This window comes from Erythrolamprus reginae, chromosome 2, assembly GCF_031021105.1.
Source record: "Erythrolamprus reginae isolate rEryReg1 chromosome 2, rEryReg1.hap1, whole genome shotgun sequence".
Classification (NCBI taxonomy): domain Eukaryota; kingdom Metazoa; phylum Chordata; class Lepidosauria; order Squamata; family Dipsadidae; genus Erythrolamprus; species Erythrolamprus reginae.
In genome coordinates, this window is record NC_091951.1 from 121692909 (window position 1) to 121717572 (window position 24664).

At 41.0% G+C, this 24664-nt stretch overlaps 1 protein-coding gene across 5 annotated transcripts in view; it reads right to left on the bottom strand.

Moving 5' to 3' along the window:
* Window positions 1–592: 592 nt before the first annotated feature.
* PPP2R2B (protein phosphatase 2 regulatory subunit Bbeta) overlaps window positions 593–24664 on the bottom strand; it is a 272333-nt gene continuing 248261 nt past the window's right edge. For all 5 annotated transcript variants that reach the window (XM_070739381.1, XM_070739384.1, XM_070739385.1 and 2 more), the window contains 3 exons: window positions 8143–8312; window positions 5435–5526; window positions 593–2737 (listed from right to left, as the gene is read on the bottom strand). In XM_070739381.1, coding sequence (XP_070595482.1) covers window positions 2458–2737; window positions 5435–5526; window positions 8143–8312 — 542 coding nt within the window. In that variant the 3' untranslated portion in view covers window positions 593–2457. The remainder of the gene's footprint in view (window positions 2738–5434; window positions 5527–8142; window positions 8313–24664) is intronic.

The following is a 24664-nucleotide window of genomic DNA, read 5'->3' on the forward strand; positions in this document are numbered from 1 at the left end:
ACAAGGTTGCAAGCAGTCTAATATGAAAGAAAAGTTTTGGTTCCAAATGTTTAAGCGTCCTCTTGTTTCGAGGATTTTCATGTCCATTTCCCTTTAGTGTTCTGGATAACCACATGGATGTGGTATCTTTTTCAGAAAACTGTGGCCACAGTTTCATTTATAAAGGGAAAGCCTTGGTAGCTCAGAACAGGAAAATAAGTGTGTCCCTGTCCCTATAATTCTACCAGAGAACGCATCCGGGAATTCTTGTATGCATCACTGCAACAATCACAAAGCTATCGCCTCCTTTTTACAATCAGAAAAATGCAAAGCACATTGATCTTCAAATACCTGCCTCATTAGAGAAAGAATTCACTTTATTTTTTGTAGAATCGGCTATTTGATTTTTCCCTCCCTCCCCCCACCTCTTTTTTTTGGCCTCCCAAACTGATCAAATGAAGGCAGGACCGGCATTATCCTTGTAGTAGAACTGTACAGTTCACCATGCAAAGATGAAGAGCTATTTGAGTTAAATCTTCATACTGCCCGTCTATGAGCAACCTCTCTTAGAAAGCAGCCGAGTGCTAAGAATAATAATAGCATTACAAGATGGTTTGGTGGTTATTTTTGTTTTGAGTTCTTTTAAAAGCCATACAGTTTTAACTAAAGAGTTCTTTTTTTTTACTCTCAAAAAGAAAGGGGGGAAAAGTGACACTTGGCATAAATAAATAAATAAACAAACAAACAAACAATACTTTAAAAAAAATACACGACTAGAAGGGAAAAAAAGAGGTTCTGCTCCCCACCAACACATATATATTTATGACATGCAAGAGATTAAAAGAGAACTGTTCTGAGATTTCTTATCCAAAGCAAATCAGAACTAAAAAAATATACATTAAAACAAACAGAAAAACCCAAAATAAAATTGCAGGAATTGCAGAAGAAAGCTCAGATTCAATTTGGTTTGCAAATACCATGTTTTGGAAGCATTGTGTTTTAAGGTATTTTGTATACCACCAAAAGGCACCAAAGGATTGACTCAGCCAAATCCATCAGAGACCATTTGTGGGGAATCATGGTGGCAGGTTGCAACTCAGGGGTAGTATCCCTGCTCCTTCATGAATGATGACGAGTCAAAATGTTCCTGCTGCAAACCTGCTCCTTCTGTCTTGCTTTTGTTCTACCTGTTTGAGGCTCTTTCCAGATAAGAAAACGGGCCTTTTCTGCCCTTTAAGAACAAAGTTGCACTAGCCTGCATCCAGCAAGAGTAGCGCAGTCTCCTGTCCAAATGCAGTAGACAAGAATTTGCACTTGTGGAAGAGAAACAGCTCTTCTTTGCTGAGTGGGATGGGATAGGGTGGGATATCACTGGGGATGTTTACCTATTTCCTAAATTTTAAAAAATAAATCTTGGGGTTGTTGGTTTTTTTTTTAAAAAAAGGGACGGTTGTATCAATGCTGGAACCGTAGTCAACAAAACTGAACTGCATATAAAAGAAAAAGACAAAGAGAAGGAAATCAGAAAGCCTTAGGTGGATTAGTCTGGCTTTCATGGTCTTCATCTATTCCTAATGTAAGTACGTTAGTGGCATGGCCAAAGTGAAGACGGATCATAGGTCACCTCTGATGTCACAGACACTACTCAATAGGTGACAATGAGAGTTGTGCACCTAGACTCCACTGCGCTTCCAGGGCAGTGAGTCCTTTGTGGAAGGTGTGAAAACCTGAAGATGGTGTTTTTCACAGGCTGCAACTTTATGTTGTTACGTTATTTTTAATGCAATATGCAATCTGGGGCAAAAAAAAGAAAGAAAGATGTATCTCTCACAAGAACTGAGTTACAGGAAAACATTCATTGTGTGATAACAATAAATGATCATCTGGAAAGGCCCTGAGTTAATAAAAGCAACACACCACTTTAAAAAGGTAAATAGTCAATTACAAGAACTGAATCAACAGGAATCCTAAATCCTCTTTTCAAATAATTTGAAATGAAAGAAAAATCTCCTAGTAATTTTTTTTTTTAAAAAAGAGATAGCTTAATACAATGCATCTTTGTTTCATGGCCTTGGCTGAGTTTTGTTTTGTTTTTTTGTAAATATAATTTAGTAATCTTACCTTTGTTCTAGATTACAAATTATCTTTGTAAAGGAACTAAATCTATCTGCAAATTTATTGGGGAAATGAAAGCATACCAGAATTCAAGCCCACTGTGGTAGTAGCAACTTGGTTGCTTTCAGTACTTAAAATTCAACTGTTCCTAATTTGCTTTGCCACCCAATTTTTTTATATTGGGGGAAAAGCAATAAATGTTGGAATCTGAGAATTTACCTCTGCACAGTTAGTGTCTTCAGAGGAATGATGGAAAAAGCAAAAACAAGGAGGAGACGAAAACAGGACAAAAAAAACTTTAAAAAAACTTTTGTTTGCTAGTCTCCAGAATATTAGATTCCCAAGGAGCATCTTTTCTCCCTCCTAGTTAACCTTGTCTTGAAATATATACAAGTTATTTGTTGCTGCCACTGCTATTATATTTTCTGAAGGATGCCAAGCTGTATGCAGGATCTTTTTGCTAAAGTCCAGACTGTCCACACTAATTTCATCTTTCCTCCTTTTGCCCCCAACACAAACTTTGCGAGGCTTCAGGATGGCACGGGGTTTGCTGTTTTCTCTTGACGCTTCAAGAGTCACATCACGCTTGGTATTGCGATCAAACATTCTAAAGAAATTGTTGTAGGAGCCAGTCATGATGACACTGAGAAGCAAGAAAAAAAAGTGTCAAGTGAAATTTAGAGCCTTTTTAGTTTTTCTATTTCTCTCAAACACACCCCATTTCCAGACAGGTCCAGCTTTAAGACATACCCACCATATCTCCCTCTCTTAAGGAGAGTGATGGATCAGTAGTTAAAGATGCAGAGCTTGTCAGCTGGAAAGCTGACAGCCTGAATTTGAGACCTGAGTGCCACTTTACTTGTCCCAGCTCCTGCCCACCTAGTGGCTGAAAGCATACAAATGTGAATAGATGAATAGGTACCACTTCAGTGGGAAGGTAACAACGTTCCCTGGCTACATGACCACAGAAATATCTTGGGGCAATGTTGGATAACTATCTGTCTGAAATAGTGTAAGGTTTCCTGCCTAAGTAGGGGGATGGACTAGAAGACCTCCAAGGTCACTTCCAACTCTGTTGTTGTTGTTGTTATGATGATGATGATGATGTTGGCTCTCTTGGCTGAGAAATGAAGATGAGCACTGCCCCCTAGAGTCGGACCTGACTGGACTGGGGAAACCTACCGTATTTTTTGGAGTACAAAACACACCCTTTTATCCCCCAAAAGAGGGTGAAAACATGGGTGCATCTTATACACCGAATGTAGCTCCACCCAGTCACCGCCACTCTTTGGTCTCTGCCTGCCAACCATTTACCTCTGTGCAACAAACAGCAGCAAAGCTTGATTAGCACAAGCCACTGATTATCTGCTTCCTGACACTCAGCTGACTGATTGAAGTTGCTGGCAAGCTCAAGTTCTAAAATGAAAGTGAAACTAAAGCTGCACAGAGGCAAATTGCTGCAGGGAGAGGCAAAGGCTGAAACTGGCTGTTTGTTTTTTGCTGCAAGGAGGTAAGTCAATAACTATAAATGTCTGTAGGATGTTCAAATGGTTAGACTTATTTTTTAAAAGACTGCTTTATTATTATTCTAGACAACTTAACAAAACGAAGAAGCTTTTTAAAATGAATGTTTGATCTGAAGAGACCCAGTGCTATCGTAGCTATTGTGCTATTTAAATAGCAGAAAATACTTCCAGAAAGCCACATCAATTTTAAAGATCTGTAAAAGTATAATCTGAAATGTCCTGTTTTAGTATTAAGTATTAGTATTAAGATAAGGCAGATGAGTTAAATCCAGACTTAGTCATGTTTGGAGTAGATCTATTTAAATAATTGGAAGGAGTTAGTTTTATTACTTTTAAGATAACTTTCTGGAATTAATATACTGCCATAATGTACATTTCTCTATAATGTACATTTGCTGTTTGGCAAATTGCTGGGAGGCAGAGGCCTTTTTTCCTTGTTTTCCTCCCATCAAAACTAAGATGTGTCTTACACTCTGGTGTGTCATATACTCCAAAAATATGGCATCTTTATTTCCTTTCTTGGGAAACCACTACAAGGAGATCCCAAAGCAATGTGGGATGGAATAGCAAGTGAGGAGGCAATTTGCTGGCCCTGTGAATGCCAACTTAAAGGGGGACTATAATCACCACTGGTAGTTAGGCCAGTTATAGCTAATGCATTTGTGCAATGAGAAAAATCTTCCTTCTTAATGGGACTACCCCTTGGTAGGCAGCATGGGGACAGTTGTTAGAACTCATCTCATTTCTTCTTATCATTATTTTGGGTATTCATCCCAATTCACAAAATACAAGATAATTGTTTTCAAAAATTCTTAAATATCAAAATAATAATGATCAGTGAAATAAGAGCCAACCACCTGAAAAGAGAATGATGATACATGGATCCAATTAAAAGTTTCAGCAAATTCAAGAGTGGGCTTGGGTTTGCCCCATAAATGTTTAGATCAAGGGGAATGCTGATTGCAAATAAGGAAGGATCCCAATGCATCACCATCCCTTAAATTAGGGCCTTTCTCGGGACTGGTGGATTCAGAGAAATATTCCCGTCCACAAATCCTGCAGGCCAAGGTGTTTAGACTGAAAATGTAAAAACTAATTACAATGGCAAGTTAATTTCATGCTTAATTTTATGTCACAAATGAGCAATATTTAAATTACTTTTTAATTTTCTAATTGTCCATAGCTGAAAGTATAATGTTGACATAAAGAAAGATCCCAACTCCATTAGCCATAGTTTCCAAGGAAGAATTAGGCAACTATGTATAGGTCACTTCAATTTCATTTCTATTTCATAAATGGAGCCAATTAAATCTTGGCTTCGCATGCCTGGCTATTTCAGAAATTCTAATTTATGTAAGCTAGTGCAAGTATCCTCTTTTCATTTTAAAAACCCAACAACTCATCCCAATGCTAATGTAGCATAAGAACATTAATAGGTTGGCATCATTGTGTGCAGCTCATTTCACCATTAGTCCTATACTGATCAGGTTTTTGGAATTTGTATGCTTGGCCCAACATAAGCAGTACTTATTCAGCTATCTTAATTCAAGTAACTTCTCTTCAAATTGCTTGCAGATGCTCTTTGTATATCTTGTTAGTTTTATGGATGACAAGAGTGACATTTGAACAAGTCACGAGATTTATTATAGAGCATTTTTCAAGTTTCAATGAAATTTGAAATGCAATGATTTTTTTTCACTTAGAAAAAACCCCTTTTCTGCACTGCATGAGGAAGTAAAGAGCAGAAAAGATAAAAGTGGGTGAGTTTGAGGAATCACAAAATGAAAAAAAAAATCCTGCATATAACTCCTCACCTGTCTGACCCGTTCCATACACATTCAAATTTATCAAAAATGCAATCATTCTCATAGAGTGAGCACAACTTGCTGCGGAGGTAATCATGAACCTAGGAGAAAGAGAGACACAAAGGATAAAAGGAAAGAAGCACTCAGAAGGAATTCCATGCTAAAGTTTGATTCAAGCTCTGCTCACAGATTTCAGAGGACAAGAGTTTGGCATTATTAGCTACAATTACCCGTATTTTTCGCTCCATAAGACGCAGTTTTTTTCCTCCCAAAGTAGGATGAAAAATCAGCCTCGTCTTATGGAGCGAAGATGCAGGCAGGGGGGGGGGGAGGCTGCGAATTCGGAAGCGCCATCCCGCCGGCTGGCTGGCTAGCTGCTGCCTGGCCCACCGTTCCCCGTAAGCTACGCCCGTGAGCAGGCGTGCACCCCCAAATACACCCGAGCGCCCTTTTCCACGGGCGCGTGCTCCCCATCCCCCTGCCAGCCCGCGGGGAGGTGGGCGGGGCCGGGGAGGTGTGGCAATAGGAGTAAAGGGAGCCGCGGCCGCCCCTGCCTCCCCACGGTGCCTCCGGCCAAATGCGCCCCTGGCTTCTCCACGCTGCCCTATTGCCCGCCCGATCCGCCTCCTCTGCCACCTCCTGCGTTGGGGCGCGATCTGCCTCCTCTCCTCCGCTGCCTCCTCCTGCCTTGGGGCGCAATCTGCCTCCTCTCCAACGTCGCTGCCTTCTGCCTTGGGGCGCGATTCGCCCCCTCTCCTCCTCCGCCGCCGCCTTCTGCCTTGGGGCGCGATTCGCCCCCTCTCCTCCTCCGCCGCCGCCTTCTGCCTTGGGGCGCGATTCGCCCCCTCTCCTCCTCCGCCGCCCCCTGCCTTGGGTGAGCAATCCGGGAGTCTGGGACAGGGTGGCTTTACGCCATGAAGAGAAAACGGCCGACTTTTCCCTGCTGCCGGAGCCGTTTCCTCTTCATGGTGCAAAGCCACACAGTCCCGGACTCCGGGATTGCTCGCCCAAGGCAGGAAGCAGCGGAGGAGGAGAGGGGGCGGATCGCGCCCCAAGGCAGAAGGCGGCGGCGGCGGAGGAGAGGGGGCGAATCGCGCCCCAAGGCAGAAGGCAGCCATCTGCCCAGACAGAAAGGAAACAAGAGAGAGAAAGTGAGAAGAAGAGAGAGAAAGAGGGGGAGAGAGAGAGAAAGAGAGAGGGGGAGAGAGAGAAAGAGAGGGAGAGGGAGAAAGAGAGTGGGAGAGGGGGGAGAGATAGCAAGAGAGGGAGAGAGAGAGAGGGAGAGGGGGGAGAGAGGGGGAGAGGGGGGAGAGATAGCAAGAGAGAGAGAAAGAGAGAGGGAAAGGGGGAGAGAGGGGGGAGAGAAAGAGAGAGGGAGGGAGAGAGAGGAGATAAAGAAAGAGGAGAGAGAGAAAGGAAGAGAAAGAAAGAAAGAAAGAGGGATAGAAAGAGAGAGAGAGAGATGCTCAGTGAGCCTTTCTTTGAAGTTGCCTTTCTTTCTTTCTTTCTTTCCTTCTTTCTTTTTCTCTCTTGCTCTCTTGCTCTTTCATTCTTTTTTCTTTCTCTTGCTTTCTTTCTCTCCTTCCTTCCCTCATTCCATTTCTTTCATTCCCCCTCTGTATTTTTATTTCTCTTTCATTTTCTTTCTTTCTCTCTTTCTTGCTTTCTTTCTTGCTCTTTTTCTTTCTCTCTTTTACCTTCCCTTCCTCTATTTCTTCTTTTCTTTCTCCTTCCTACCTTCTTCCCTCCCTCCCTTCAGTCCTTCCTCTCTTACTCTCCCCTTTCATAAGTTTCCTTGCTTCCTTCCTCTGTTCCTGTCCCTTCCCCCTTTCTTTCTTTCTTTCTTTCTTTCCTTCCTTCCTTCCTTTCCTCCCTCTATTTCTTGCTTTCCTTTTCCTTCCTCCCTTCTTCCCTCCCTCACTCCCTTCTTTCACTCCTTCCTCTCTTCCTCTCCCCTTTTTGGCTCAAAATATTTTTTTTCTATTTTCCTCCTCTAAAATCTAGGTGCGTCTTATCAGCAGGTGCGTCTTATAGAGCGAAAAATACGGTATTTTATCTTAGTTGAGGCCAATTATTTTATCTTAGTTTCTATCATGGATGTCTTTGGAGATTCTCAGTCATCGAGGTCTTGGTTGTCCCACAAGTGCTTTTTTCAAGAGGCAACTGGAATTTCTTGTTTTTCTTTGAAGACATTTTGCTTCTCATCCAAGAAGCTTCTCCAATCTACAACACAGTCCTTTCAGCAGTTCCAAGAAGGCTCCACGTCCATTTGCACTATTCGGGTGACCCTGAGGACAAACACAAACCTCCAAGTGGCCTCAACGACTCTCTAAAAGAATGCAAATGACCAGCTGTCTGCAAGGAATATAAATTCTTCCATTCCCCACCATCCAATCAGAGCTGAAGAACCTTTTTAGATGAGAAGCAAATGGTCTTCAACACCCCACCCCCCCTAGAAAGTCCAGTTGCCTCTTGATAAAAAAGAAACTTTGGGACGTCAATCATGGATGTTTTAATTTCAGTGTTTTGGTTTCTCTTGCTCTTACTTACCCACCAAGAATCTGTTTTTTACGGCACTAGCAATATAATTAAAATCAATAAATAAGTGTTTTGAAGCATTTTGGGATGTTGTGAAGACCCCCCCACTTTCACTCACGATATTTAATACCTATACCCTTCATTCACATCCCAGGAAACAAAGGATAAAGATAAAATACCTGGTATGTCTCAATAGGTCTGTTCTCCATATTCAGATCCCACACCTTGACAGTGAGATAATCCCTGGTCATGATGTATCTCCCAGTATGGCTGAACTTTACATCAGAAATTGAAGAGATGATCTCAGAAAAAAAAGATCTGTTACTTGGATCTTCGGGCTCTTCAAAAACTACACAAACCATATACACATACACACACAAAAGAAACAACATAAATATCGTCAAGGTATCTGCATCATTCAGCTTAATCCAATAAATTGTGAAAATATTTGAATTTCCCACATGGTTAGTCATAAGGAAAATTCTGCAAGTATATATTAAAAACCCCTAAAAAAGACCTATCATATTTGCTGGAAAATAAGTTTTCCTGGACTTAATTACCTTTATTTTGGAGTAGAAAGTGTTAAGAATTATAATGCAAATCCCACTGAAATCAGTGGAACGGAACTGCACAGATAGAGACTTACATTTCATCAATTTCACTGGGAAACGAAATGATCACATTAGATGCAATATCTTTGAGGCTGTTGTGCTCACAACTCAAACCTTTTATCCATACTAATTTTCACTTGTTTCATGTATAATATAAAAAGCAGCACTGTACATTTCTGCAGGCTTAGTCACGCTTACAGCTCAAGTGATCCATAGAAACCAATGGAGCTTAACTTAGTCATGACTAAATCTTACCAGCTGTGTTTTAAGATGTGATAAATTACCAGGGTTATTTCATATCATAGAATTTGATTCAATGCTCAGATAATATTAAGTTCACCTGACAATATAACAAGAACACTACAGAAATAAACTCACTTATTGTTCTTCGTGTATCATGAAAAGGCATTGAAGACAGTTACAGTCATACAACTAAAGAAGATGTTCCTTACTGAATAGATTCAATAGAAATAAAACAATAAAAATGAATTTAATTAATTGAATCAAATTGTTTTACTATGTGTTCTATGTTTGTTGTGAGCCGCCCCGAGTCCATGGAGATGGGCGGCATACAAATCCAATAAACAAACAAACAAATAAATAAACAAATAATTTTTATTTTTTTATTTATTAATAGAGTTGAAAGGGACCGTTAGGTCATCGAGTCCAACCCCCTGCCTGAGCAGGAAACCCTACAGCACCCGAGCCAAAAGGAAGTCCAATCTCCTCTTGAAGGTGTCCAGAGTTGGGGAGTGAATATGAAAAGTTCTTGGCTCTGATATGAATTTTCAAAAATTTGTTTATATGCTGTTCAGAGTTGCTTTGAATTGTGATATATAGGGCATAATAATAATAATAATAATAATAATAGTAATAATAATAATAATATCACTAGTGATATTTATGATACATTTTTTTAAATGCTAAGTTGACTGCGTTTCAAGTTTAATGAATAAAAGAGAATAATAATAATAACAACAACAATAATAGTAATATACAGCAGGTTAAAATAAGAGAAGCCAAACATCTGAAAATAAGTTTTCCTGGACTTAATTACCTTTATTTTGGAGTAGAAAGTGTTAAGAATTATAATGCAAATCCCACTGAAATCAGTGGAACGGAACTGCACAGATAAAGACTTACGTTTCATCAATTTCACTGGGAAGCGAAATGATAAATAGGACATAATAATAATAATAATAACAGTAATAATAATAATAATAATAATATCACTAGTGATATTTATGATACATTTTTTAAAATGCTAAGTTGACTGCGTTTCAAGTTTAATGAATAAAAGAGAATAATAATAATAACAACAACAATAATAGTAATATACAGCAGGTTAAAATAAGAGAAGCCAAACATCTGAAAATAAGATGATGGCTGGTGAACATCTTTTTCAGACCCTGCAGAGATGTTTTGGCAAATCAGAGACAAACTTCTCAGTACTGGTCCCTTAAAATCCATCAAAAATGAATGCTGGCCATATCAGGAATATGCCCTCAACACATCAGGCAAAATATGATTCAACTGAAAGGTTGATGAAAATAGTGAATTCCTGTGCTAAATCACAGTGTGGTTTGTTTGTTTTTTATTTAATAACATCATCAATCACACCACAGCAAAAATTAAGAAAAGTATACTTTACAAACACTAAATCTTTAGCTAGAGAAAAGATACCTAACTTTAAGTTTAAGTTTTATTAGATTTGTATGCCGCCCCTCTCCAAAGACTGTCCTTTCATTTAAAAACATATGCTTAAATTTCAAACAGTTGCTTAGTGAGAAAGATGGGGGTTTCTTGAAAGCTTGAAGCAAACAGCTATACAGTGATCCCTCGAGTATCGCGAGGGTTACGTTCCAAGACCTCTCGCGTTGATCGATTTTTCGCGATATAGTGGTGCGGAAGTAAAAACACCATCTGCGCATACGCACCCTTTTTTCAATGGCTGCGCATGCGCAGATGGTGGAGCCGGGGAGCGACTAATATTAGATAAGTGCAACTAATACTGTATTAGATAAACATCTATCTAAATAAATAAAATACAGTAAACATCTCGCCGCTTGTCCGTTCGCCCGCCGCTCGTTCGTCCGTTCGCCCACCCGCCCGCCGCTCATCCTTTCACCCGCCTGCCGCTCGTTCGTCCGTTCGCTGCTCGTTCGCCCGTTCGCTGCTCGTCCTTTTGCCCGCCCGCTGCTCGTTCGTCGCTTGTCCGTTCGCCCGCCCGCCGCTCGTTCGTCCGTTCACCCACCCGCCCGGCCGCCGTTTGCCGCTCGCCTGTCCCCCGTTTGCCGCTCGCCTGTTCACCCGCCTGCCCGCCTGGCGTTTGCCGCTCGCCTGTCCCCCGTTTGCCGCTCGCCTGTTCACCCGGCCGCCCGGCCGCCGTTTGCCACTCGCCTGTCCGCCGTTTGCCGCTCGCCTGTTCACCCACCCGCCCGCCCGGCCGCCGTTTGCCGCTTGAGAGCAAGAGGGGGAGAGATAGAGAAAGAGAGAGAAGGAAAGAAAGAGATGAGAGAGGGAGGAAGAGAGTGTGAGAGAGGAAGAAGCAAGATAGAGAAAGAGAGAGAGAAAGAAAGATGAGAAAGGAAGGAAGACAGTGAGAGAGAGGAAGAAAGAGAGAGAGAAGAGTGGAAGGAAGAGAGAGAGAAATGAGAAAAAAGGGGAGAAAAAAAGGGAATGAGAAAATGATTGAAGCAGAGAATGACAGGAAAGAAAGAGAAAGAGACAGAGAAGTGACTCTTGGTGATGACGTATGACGTCATCGGGTGGGAAAAACCGTGGTATAGCAAAAAAAACCGTGGAGTATTTTTTAATTAATATTTTCTGAAAAATCGTGGTGTAGCATTTCGCGAAGATCGAGATCGCGAAAATCGAGGGATCACTGTATTTCATAATGGATCTAAGCAAGGGTGGGCTGCTGGGGGTTTACAGGGGTTCAGGAGAAATCTCTAGCTAAGATTCTGTGCAGTTCGGAGAAGCCACAAATTTCACTCCTGCCTGGCCCCTCCCAACACTCCCCTCTTTCCCCTCCCAGGAGTCCCCACACGGCCTGTTTTGGATATTGGTAAGTGCAGCTGCATGTGTGGCGGCTCAGAAAAGGAGAAATACGGTGTTACCAAAAGTGCGGGAAGGCCGGAAACAGGCTTGGTTCAGAAGATCTCTGGAGCCTGGGGAAAGCAAAAATGCCCCTCCTGGCCATGGTTCAGGAGACCGACTAAGTCACGCCCACCGTGGCCATAGTTACCCAGCAACCAGGCAGAGAGCCCATTGCTAAAAACTTTGAAACCTACCCCTGGATCTAAGACAATTTGACAGGAAATCTGCAGCTGTGTACATGCAGTGAATTTTCTAGAGACAATAGGATTTCTTTCAACATATATACACAATTTAAAATCACGAAATCGTAGAAATGCTATATGTATCCTTCCCCTCAGGGAGGTATTGTTTCGCTAGACATTTAACACCTAGGCCTACCACAGAATTTTTTTCAAAGGCAGTATAAAACTGGCAGTAGCAGTTTCATAAGAAAAAGACAACAAAGGGATTTCCCCCCCCTTTTACTTTCTCTGCATAAATATTTGGCCAACTTGATTACTCTGTGTTGGAACGCCGGGTTGTAAATCCTAGTTTTTGGTATATGATACAGGCAATAGGAAAAATAACTTTCAGATGCTAGGATAAACGATCTCTCTACAAATATGAAATGGCATTCCCCACAACATTCTTAAGCCTGACGTCTTACTCACTGCCAGCAGGAAATCTGATGACTTACAATTTTTCAAAAATATAATAAAAACATCACAGCAGGGAAAAAAAGAAAGAAAAGCAAGACCTCAGATGGCTTGTACAAAATATCAAACTTCTCTATCATAATCATGGACTTGGCCACACTAGGGAGCACAATTTGGGAGATTAAAAAAAACCCTAACAAACATTAGCATCAATTCTAGATCTGCCCTGTGTAAACATAGCTTGAACTGGCAGTAGAAGCCTGGGACTCACTGTTTCTGATGTTGACACAAGGGACAATTTGCAACGACCATCAAAATGTCAACATGTAGTACAAATAAGAAGTGTAGGGCTATCTTGTGAGTGACAAGGGGATGGGTGTAATGTTTTTCTTCAGGGCAGTCTCTGGAGGCTTTATATTGATTGGGGCAGGATTACCGGAAGTGTATGGAAGGTTAATCCTTCCCTTGTTCTGTTTTCTTGATCAAAGTCCCCCCCATCACTATTAAGTCAGAAGACTAATAATCACCCATCAACCCTACTTACAGATATTCCTCAGCTTACAACCACAATTGAGACTGCAATTTCTGTCACTAAGCAATGCAGTTGTGAAGTGTGACCAGATCAGTTTGATCTAGTGATTAAGACACAAGGTCACAAAAATTGATTGCATGACGCTGGGAAATTGCAACCATCATAAATACATACCAGTTGCTGAATGACTGAATATTTATCCCATGATCACAAAGATGTTGCAACAGCTATACGTGTCAAAAATGCTCGTCACTTTTTCAGAGCTATTGAACATTTGTCACTAAGCAAATGGTTGTAAGTCAAGAACTATTTGTAGTACTAAATATACATTGCCCTCACCCATCAGATACATTGACCCTTTCCTTAGTGATGAAATCTGCATCAAATGCTTAAGCAACCATGAAGTTCACCTCTGATCAAAGGGTGGTGTTCTCAACAACCTAAAGATCTTAATTAAGGATTTAAACATTTGTCTGTCATTGTTTTTCTTCCAAAATTGGCCTGTGTGGATGGATTGTAATTCCAGTGGTAAGAAGAGTTGGAAATGGAGAAAGTGATAGAAGTCCTTGATGGAAAATGAAAGAAGGATATATGTTTGGATAATAAGAGTGTTGCTGGATTGAAGCAAGTAGAGGAGTTCTTTATGTTTTAGCCTCCAGTCCCTTAGTCACCATTGTTGCTCTTCTTCTTTCTAGAGTCTCAACAGATTTTTTTACATCATGGTGATAAAAACTGGATACAGTATTCCAAAATGGAACAATCATTTTAGAACACATAAACAATCATATTTTGCTTGCTAGGATTTAGAAATGGATTTAAATCTAGGTTTCCTTGAATATTTTCAAGTCCAACAAGTTTAGTAAAAGCCACTTTAAAAGAATTGTGATTTATTCATCAAAAGAGTGACATCAACACCTTCCTTTGTATATTTTCATTTTAATTATCTGCAATTACCAGATGGTGCTCTTTCATTAAATAAAAGAAGAAACTTGACAGTACCATGACAACTTACACAGAAGCAGCTTTGGATTCAATTATCACCAACTAGTAGCCAAATATTGGAAGGGAGGGGCATATTGGCAAAGGATACCTTTAGACAGAGAAGGGACAACAGTCACTCACTACTAATTTAGTTCAGTTTAGCTTTGTGAAACCTTATATTTCTCCAGAAGGTACATAAATATATCTAGCCATGACTTTATGCCAAGTTGTTGATTTCAGTTTTGTGCCTAACTCCATCCTCAGAGGGTGAGATATGAATAAGGTATGGAATTGTGCGTATAATATCAAATCTATACAGGAAGTTATAACATTTTCTTTAGAAACTCTTGCAGTTTATTATTGTTATAGTTTGTTGCACAGTCAGCCAGATGTTCAGACTGGATTAGCCATTTTTATTCACTTATCAAACCCTTTCCAAGGACCTGGAAAAGACAGATGTTGATGTTTGATGGTACTACAGGGATTGTCACTGTTCCCAATAAATGTGTCTTTTGCCAATAAAGGTGTCTTTTGGAAACCAATGGTGACTAATGTTGTTGTTGCTGTTGTTGCTGTTGTTATTATTCATTTGTCTAAATCTGATCCTGCTACCAGATGAGTTGCTGCTGCTAATACTAATGAGAGGTCGGGCGAAATAATGCCTGGCCGAAAATTGCCAATGGCGGGAACCAACTCGGCTCCCCCGTCAGCTGGGGGGCATTCCCCGCGATAGCGCGGGAACGCCCCAGAGCAATCAGTGGCCGCTCGGGCATTCTGGGAAAGCCGAGGGGCGGGGCGTGTGCCCTTTATCAGGGCTTGCTTGCCCCCCCTGGCTTCTCTTGCCCCCGAGCTCGCCACAAAACGGACACCCACCCACCCTCCGCTCAATCCAGGATGTTTTATAGGTCACCTGGTTTGGGGCCGAGTAGGAATTTTTGCAGTCTTATGGCATTTGCTACGGATTGTTTTTCGCCTACTCCATCCTGGACGAGGGTAAGGATTTGTGGTTACGGGGTGCATCTGTATGTAAATAGGTTCTGATTCAACAATTGGATGTTTATATTCTTGGTCACTATATGGCAGAAACGGGGCGGAAAGGGTATCAGTAGCAACTGTGTGTTCTCCTTTGGGCATCTTTTGTAAGATGATTGGCACCCCCATTGCACAACTCAAGCTTCCTCCACGGACAGAGAGGTGTGAGGGGGGTGCCCTTGGGGTTCACCTACGTCATTTCCGGTTCCGGGTCATGCAAGGCGAGCCCTCCCACATGCTGGGTGTGGCTTTCGGGTCGGGAGTAGGCAGGGCACGCCTCACCCTGACCAGGCATGGAGTAACGCCCATTTGAGTTGCCCAAGTGTGTTGTGTTCAGGAAACTCCGCCCCATTTAGCGACCCCTGCAGGTCTTTCTGTTAATATTTAATAAAGTGACCCATTTTACCCAGCTTGGTGTCCGAGTGTTCATTTCCCGTCCAAGGCAATTTTAGACCTACATTGTGGGAAATGACTTCAGGCAAAACATTTTCCATGCCATTTTCATCTGTGGTATCTACTACCCCTAGAAGTGGATGAAGTTCATAATATTATTAAATAGCTGATGTAGGGTACAGAATTATGGAAACAATTGTCAAACCTCAATGATACTATAAATATCATTGAAAGGTGACCCCGGATTTATTCTGGCAGTAAATATATCTTTTGCATCTCAAATAGCAATGGACATTTTCCAGAGCCCATATTTCATGCTCTTTTGAAAAGCAGCTTGCACAAAACTATAGTTTCTCAGGGGCCCTATCATGTGAATCAGTTAAGAGCAAGTTAAATGAATATAACCCACTATTATGCCTGTTTTACACTGATTATTGACTTAATTTAATTTGTAGCCTGTATTGCATTTTTTTCCAGGGCACTCTGATGCATTTTATACTCAATTAATTATATTCAACAGAGATTACAAGGTCAAATTTTTGGTTGCCCTTTTTTTTCTTTCTAACAAAGGTTTGCTTGCCCCTTATCTGTAATTCCAAAGGCTTAACTCAAAATTTGAAATGGGCTAAAATGTGTAGATTTATTGCTGTATTTTTATACTAGAAATCAATGTTTGACCCTATCTTTGTTTAAAGCAATAACAAAGCTGTTCTTTTTTAAAGAATAAAGTTTGATTTTTGTTTATTGCTTGTGAGATTCCCCAAGGGAACAATAGCAGCTGAATTTTCAAGGAATTCACCTTCATGCTAGATTAAGCTTTTAAACACCAAAATACAACACCGGAAGAGGTCCTCTCTTGTACACACATTTAGATTAGTGGAAAGATTTTGGAATATTGATGGTGGCCCCAGGAATACTTGAGATTAAACAATGGGAACAGAATGTAAAGACATAGGTACTGCCTAAGGGAAAAAGTGGTTTGGGATCTCCATCTGTTCATCCTACATATTTTGGATAATCTATTACACTACGGGTAAACGTGTTGACACAAATATCATACATCTCCGGATAATCACTAGGTCCGAGTCTGCGGAGAGGGGCGGCATACAAATCTAAATAATAAATAAATAAATAAACCTTTCAGATGTTGGGTTAGACCAACATTGTGCTACATAGAAAATTCTGAAGTCTACCTTATTAGTCCTACAAGGTAGACAGATCAGGAAATAGATTCTAGAGGAAACTAGAAATCTACTATTTTGACAGAAGTGGCAACAGAACTGGCCACAGAAACTTGCAGTCGACGCCCCAAATAACATCTGGGAAATAAATCAGATTCCAATCCAATTCTCTCATCCAAGGTTTATTAACAGAGCCATGTTGGTCATGCCGTTGCCAATCCTGATACTAACTTCCTTCCAGTTCTCCACCCAGATTAAGATTCATCCCCCATCCCCACACCCACAAGTTAATCACAAGGACCAGTCTGAGTGCAGAGATTTCAGCGACCACCTCCTTACATCCGTTGATGCAGAACAAAAGATGACCTTGGACTCTAAGAAAGGAATTTGTTGTGGCTAGGAATTTTCCCTCTCATGCAACCACCCCTCCCAATTCCCGTAATACTAATCTACTGTGGCAGGTCAAAGTCTCTAACTCCATATGATGGCTTTCGGCCTGACACTTGCTAGTTTCCCACAAGTTCCCTTCCTTCCGTCTTACACCCTATGGAGTGAGGAGAGTGGAGGAACCAGTCTCTTTCTAATGTTTTCCCTCCTCCCTGGGCTTCTGCATGCTTCAGCATCTCTTGTTTTCTAAAGAGCCAATAGTTCCACTGGAGCAGTGGTTCCCAACCTTTTTTTTTTTTGCCCATGCCCCACCTAAGCATCTCTAAAATCATCATGGCCCCCCAACATATAATTCTTACTATTCAAAAAGTGAACTCCTACTCATGAGGAGGAAGCCTAAAAGGCCATTAACGTGGTTCAAACAAGGTTCCAATTGCCCCTATTAAAAATCGAATTGTCCCCCCTCCCTGTGGGGCATAGGCCCCACATTGGGAACCAGGGCTCTAGAGTAATCTCTATGGCATTCTACAGTATCTTTCTAACCTGATCTGACTAATGTATTATCATAGCCCAAGAGCCAAGCTCTAAGAGGGAAGCAGGTTATACCCATCAGATATTGCCTCCACAGATAGCAGATAAATAGATTCTTCATCTGGCCTCATTGAAGGGCTTTCCTAGACACAACCAAAACCTCTCCAGGCAAGAGACTGAAAGGGACAGCCCCCCCCCCCCCCAAATCAACAGCATACATGCAAGTGGCATCAAGCCATCTGGGTGTTTCCTTCATTATCTGCTACCATGTAGGGAGAAAAGATTCAGCTGTGTACGCTCAGTGAGAAGGGGATTCCAGCCTCCAGGGGCTGCTCTCCACTATTGGAAGCAACTTTAGCATCCAGCTTTATGCTCCTTGTTTCAGGCTTTGTTGTTCCCGACTTTTGCAATCTTCTTGACCTTTAAGTCTCTGGGGGTTTTCACTTGGTATTTCTAAGACTTAATTTACCTGTCAGATTATGGATTATTTGTCTCTGTTTTATATCTCTTCCTCAACAATCTGTTGCACAAAACATAGACTTTATCCTCCGGCCCTTACTTCTTGTAATCACTCTTTGATTGCTTCTGGCTGTCTGTGCTTGTACTTTCTTCCTGTTTTTCCTTCAGTTCTCTGCCAACTGTTTGTGTGCTTGGCTTCTGTGGAGCAGGGGTCTCCAAGTATGGCAAATCAAAGACTTGTGACTTCAACTCCCACAATTCCCCAGCCAGCATGATTTTAAAGTGGCCAAGTTTGGAGATCCCTGCCGTAGAGGACAAAGAAGACTTAAAAAGGTTAATGCTTCTTCTGGAAAAAATATTTCATCTGTTGAACGTTACAGACAGCGCTTTTACAGCAGGGGAAAAAGGCTGTCAGCTTCTCACATAATATGATACAAGTGCACCATTTTTACGAAACTAGCAACCATTTTAAGAAACCAGCAATTTTTCAGTCTTGATGGGCAGCATCTCTTCTCCCACTGGTGATTTTTGTGTTACTCTTAATATAGAGAAATTGGATATCAGAGAAGATGGCAGTCAATCCTTGGTAAATTTGAGAGGAAAAAGAAGACAGCAGTATAGTAAGTTACACTACAGTAGAGCTAAAGAATCCTACTGAGTCTGGGGGTCAATGGTTGTATAAATGAAGAAAATAGCCTTTGTAGATGTTTCCTGACTTTCTCCTTGATATCATTGTATGGCACATGAAGTGTTTTGTGTCTGACAAAAAATATAATATCACTGTATGCCACATGAAGTATTCTTGCTTGACAGAAGGACAATTAAACCAAAAGTGGAACCTATTGTGGCAAAATTACCACTAGTTTTGTTATTTTGTTATGAAGATAGCCTGCAGTTGGAACGAGATGCCCCATTCCAACTTAACAGAAGTTAAGAGAAACAGCTTCATAATATAAACTCAGGTAAGGTATCTCTATATATAAAAGCAAAAGTCACTCACACATTAATCATGAAATCTCCAGAACCGTAATGCCTACAAACTTGAAAATTGACATTTATATTCCTCTTGGCTTCTAGATGCTCACTAAGAAAGGATTTTTTTTAAAATGACCATTGGAGCATGATACTTCTTATATTATTATTATTAAGCTCTGATGCTAAGGAGTTCTACTCCCCCTCCCAACCTGAAAAGAGATCTGATCCAAATGCAAAAAACAAGTAGAGGATGTTCAGTTTTGCTTTTGCTTTCACAGCAGCTTTACTACAGAACAGTTGAGCTAAGCCATGCACAGATTCCTTCCTGTCTCCTTCTTATTCATAAAGCAAATACTGTACACCCCTCAACTCTCACACACACTAACAAGGATGCTAGCTGGATAAATACCAACGGACGCTGGTAGGCAGGGACAGATTCCCCCCCCCTTTATTTTATTTATTTTATTTATTTATTATTAGATTTGTATGCTGCCCCTCTCCTCAGTTCAGATGAATCCTTCTACTATAACACCAGTTAAAAGGAAGGGACAAAAAGTGCAGAAAAAGATTTACAGATATTTTGTAAAGCTCTGTAAGTCATGCGATTAGAAAAACACAAGCAAAGGAAGCTGCACACAAGTATCATCAAACTCATCCCCAAGTCGGTAGACAGGCTGTATGAAAGGTATTATTAACACATTCTGATGCTAATTAGTTAGATGTTCTTCTTCCCCTCCCAACCTGAAAATAACTCTGCAGAGAAAGGGATAATCGCTTTTACATTGTTTCCTATGGGAAACAATGTTTCGTCTTACGAATGTTTCGCCTTACGAACCTACTTCCGGAACCAATTAGGTTCGTAAGACGAGGTATTACTGTATCTGATTAAATTAAAAATGTAAATGAATACAAGGTTTATGGCAATGAAGCTTGGTCTTTTATGGTCTTAGAAAAAGGCTCAAAACTAAATTAAAATTGAACGACTAACAGTAGAGACATTAAAAAAAACAGATTTCTTTCCCCAGGAATCTTATTTTTTTGTCATAATTTTGTTCAGAGATGTCACCCTTGAGTGTCCTGGGAAAGAAACCCACAGCACTTCATCTTCTGCAGTTGCTACCTGCCAGGAACAAGACAGTTTAATAAAGAGCAGCTTCTCTTCTGGAAACCAAGAGCACAAGAAAGGTTCGGCTAGAAAGCTGCTTTGATGCCCACAAGCAGATTTTGTTTGCTGATTATTTATGCTTCTGAGTTACACAAATGCTACCAAGCAAATATGATATGAAGAATTGAGTTAACGTTCCATGCATTATTTCATCCCTGAGAGCAAGAGAGGTCTGATGGTCAAACTGCTGGACTAGGAGCAGGGAGTCTCAAGTTCTAGACTTCCAAAGAAACTGCTTGGGTGACCTTACAGTAAGTCATTCTGCCTCACCTCAAATAAGTATCAGGCTCTTCAAAAAGTCAGCTGATAACCAGAAACCCTCATCATGTCATGTATTGATAACTTTTCTGTAAGAACTAGGTAAGCAAAGTGTAAAAAAGAAGCAGACCCTGCAGTTATGTGGGACAAATGAGGAGGAAGAAAAAAGGAGATACTATAGTGTAGGTAGTCCTCAACGTACAACCACATCTGAGACCAAAATTTCTATGGTTAAGCAAGCCAGTAGTTGACTTTTGCTCCATTTTATGACTTTTTTTGCTTCAGTTTTTACGTAAATCACTGCAGTTATTAAGTTAGTAACATTGTTGTTAGGTGAATCTGACTTCTCCAATGACTTTACTTATCAGAAGGTCACAATATATGATTGCCTGACTCTGGGATATTGCAACCATCATAAATACAGTGATAACTCTACTTAAGAACGCCTCTACTTAAGAACTTTTCTAGATAAGAACCGGGTGTTCAAGATTTTTTTGCCTCTTCTTAAGAACCATTTTCTACTTAAGAACCCGAGCCCGGAAAAATTTCCCAGGAAATTTGAGAGTGGTACGAAGGCCCGGCCAGTTTCCTGCCATACTCATCAGATACATTGGCCCTTTTTAATCCCAGCCATCTCGGGCTTTTCTGGGCTGCCAGAGGAACCTTTCGGTGGTGCTTAAAGAGGCTTTGGCAGTCTAGAGCGAACAAAGCATTTTGTTGCCTCCCAGAGCATCTGGGTGAGGAAAGGCAAAGGGGGCGCTTCGCCCTGGGCGGATCAACTTGGCTTCAGCCAAACCAAGGAGTCACCACAGTGAAGGAATGGGAAGGAAGAGGAAGCAGGTAGCAGCAGCAGCTGCATTTCGGTCAAAGGAGCGGGAGGTTCCCCTCTCTCGCCCACCAGGGTTTCTTTCTCTGGTGCAGTGTAAGGGATGCAGCCTCGAGCTGGGTGTATGGGAGACATGTGCTCCTTCTCACCGCCTCAGAGTCCCTCTTTTTTTTTTAAGTCTTAAAGGTTTGGGTTTTTTTAATTCCCGTCACCTCATCTTCTTCCTTCGGCAGCGACTGTCCACCTCCTCTTCTTCCTCCTCCGCCTCCCACCCAAATTCTGAGCTTTTCTACTTAAGAACAAATAAAGTTCTTAAGTAGAGGTACTACTGTACATGCTAATTGCCGAGTGACTGCATTTTTAAATCACATAGCCATGAAGATGTTGCAATAGCCATACATATGAAAAATAGTCATAAGTCACTTTTTCAGTGCCATTGAACTTCTGAACAACCACTAAACAAATGGTTGTAAGTCAATAATTACCTGTAGTATTAAATAAACATCACCCTCACCCATCAGATACATTGGCCCTTTCCTTATAGGGATGAAATCAGCACCAAATGATTAAGCAATCATAAGGTTCACCTTTGATCAAACTTTAGGGTCTTCATTAAAGATTTAAACATTCTTCTGTCATTATTTTCACTCCAAAATTGCTGAGTGTGCAATGGATTGTAATTCCAGTGGTAAGAAGAGTTGGAAATGGAGAAAGTGATAGCAGTCCTTGATGGAAAATGAAAGAAAGAGCAGTGAGAAAACATTGAGTTAGGATATATGTTTGGATAATAAGAGTGTTGCTAGATTGAAGCAAGTAGAGGATAAATAAAAAGGAGGTGAAAATAAGAGTAGAAGGCAACAACAAAAGTGAACATGGTTTGGATAACTTTAAAAAAAAGGATGAATGTGATCTGCTGGTGGCTTCTGGAGGTAGATGGCATATTATCCAACTGCTGGGCACATTCACCCAGTAAAGATGATGTGGGCCATAAAGAGATCTATGAGCTTCGGTGGTGCACTGATTAAAGTGTAGTCCTGCAAGCTACTTCTGCTGATCACTGGCTGCCAACAGTTTGGTAGATCGAATCTCTGTAGTCTCAACGTTGACTCAGCTTCCATCCTTCCAAGGTCGGTAAAATAAGGAACCAGTTTGTTGGGGGCAATATGCTTACTCTCTGTAAACTGCTTAGAGAGGGCTGTAAAGTCTAAATGCTAATGCTAAGGGCACAAAGCCACAGAACTGGGGACAAGAACCTTAAACAGGTTAAAAATTACTTGGGATTTGGAAAGTTGCTTGGCTGCTTCAGTATCTGCCAAATTGATCTGACAACTTGGAAAAGAAAGTGAAGACCTTACATTTCTCTTCCTACATTTTCCCTTTCAGTTAAGACTTCCTGCTTTCTGCTCTCATTAAAAATACAGCTGCTTTGAAATCAACTGCATTATAAGCTCCAGTGCTTCCCCTAACCTATTTCTCCTTCTCTTGCCAACTATCTGCTGCACCAGGCACACTATCTCACTGCAATGTGTCAGGTAAATATATATAAACACACACACACACACCAAGTCAAATCTTACAAATGTCAGTGAGGAAGAGGAATGCAGTCCAAAAGTAGAATCTATCAAAGGTGAAACAGTGAAAAAGTGAGCTTGCATAATCCAGGGACACCAATCAGAACTAGCATTTGGAGAGATGCAGCAGCTCTTGTTGCACAATCCCATTTAATACATGTTTCCCAAGTGATAAAGGAAATGGGTGATAAGGAGAGAGAGTACTGGCATAGTTGCCAATGAAGATGGCAACTAAACTGTATTAACAGAATAACAGCATTGGAAGGGACCTTGGAGGTCTTCTAGTCCAACCCTCTGCTCATGTAGGAAACCCTATACCATTTCAGACAAGTGGTTGTCCAATCTCTTCTTTAAAAGGTCCAATGTTAGAGCGTTCATAATTTCTGGACGCAAGCCATTCCACTGGTCAATTGTTCTAACTGTCAGGAAATTTCTCCTTAATTCTCAGTTGCTTCTCTGCTTGATTATTTTTCACCCAATGCTTCTTGTCCTGCCTTCATTCTGCCTTTGGAGAATAAGTTGACTCCCTCTTCTTTGTGGCAACTAAAAACAGCTCTATCATATCACCCTAATCCTTCTTTTCATTAAAGATCCAGGGCAGATCATCAGATGCAAACAGCCATATTTATGACAAGAATGCTCTTTGCCCAGAGAAGAATTGTAAGTTGGCTTTTTAAAATTGAAACCAAATCTGGGATATGCTAGAGAAGAGGCTGATTAAAGCACCTTTATCAAAGATTTCCTTTGGGGGTAGGGATGATCATCTTTAAAGGCCAGAATTGCATTTTTTAAAAATCTTGATGAACAGCCTAAATTCCAACTTCTAGGTCTGCTGAATCACAATCGACTCAGGAGCTGCACTTCTGAAGTATAGGGGGAAAAATCAATATCAGCCATCAAGGGAGAGATCAATCTGAACTTGTTTTCACAATTGCTTTGAATGTGCTCTAAAGGACACTGCAGCAGCAGCAGCAAACAAAGGAATAACACTAACCAAGGCAAGAGATCTATTGTTGAGAAAGGAAGGAAATGATCCCACCTTGCATCTTATTATTAATATATATTTAAACTGAACTGAACTGTGTATTTTACAGTAATCAGATGGCAGGAGGAAGGAGTGAAAATAAACAAAACACCAGGCTAACCAAGAAATACAAGCAATATATATCAGGATATAATCAGACACTTGCAGCAGCCAAATAATTGGCTGCAATGGCATTTTCCACTAAGTCGGAGAGATAAGACTGAAGAGATCATTTCAAGAAGCTGGTTTTTAGAGGTTAAGAACTAATTTATGGGGAAAAGAGCACTGTACAGTAGCAATATAGGCACTAGAAACTTTTTTTAATCTCAGAAGGACATTGCCTTTATTATTTTATTTGTCATCCCAACTATACTTCAATCACTCAAAAAAGGAAGGAAAATGTTACTTTAAAATAACCAGTGATCACAAAATCTATGAAAAATCGATAGTTTAAATTAGGAAGTCGATCAATATTTATAGAAGTCAAAATGTGGAACATGTTCCAGAAATGGAACAGGCAGTACAGTAGTACCTCTAGATACGAGCTTAATTCGTTCCAGAAGGGAGCTTGTATGTCGAACAACTCGTATCTGGAACAAATGGCTTTAGACTTTGTTTTTCCCCTCCGAGATAACCAGAAGCAAGGATTCTTGCACCACCTAGTGGACACTCGGCTCGTATCCCGAATTTGAGCTCGGGTCTCGAAAAGAAATTTCTCTCCCCTCGTGGCTCGTATCTTGGAATACTCGCATGTGGAGCTGCTCGTATCTAGAGGTACTACTGTATAGGAAAAGCAGAACATGTTTCCCCAGGTCTTATTTTCTCTTGGGCCCCAAAATAAGTACCAGGTTTTATTTTCAAGGGATGTCTTACCCGCTTGCAGCAGGAGGATGCGTGACATGAGCGACAGCACCAGTGCAACGTGCAAGCAACGATGCAACCCGCTATGTGGCATCCTGCAGAGGCACCGACACGATATGCTATGAGGTGTCCAGGTGTGAGCAGCCATAGAAGAAATCAGGCAGCGCAACAGGTGTTGGA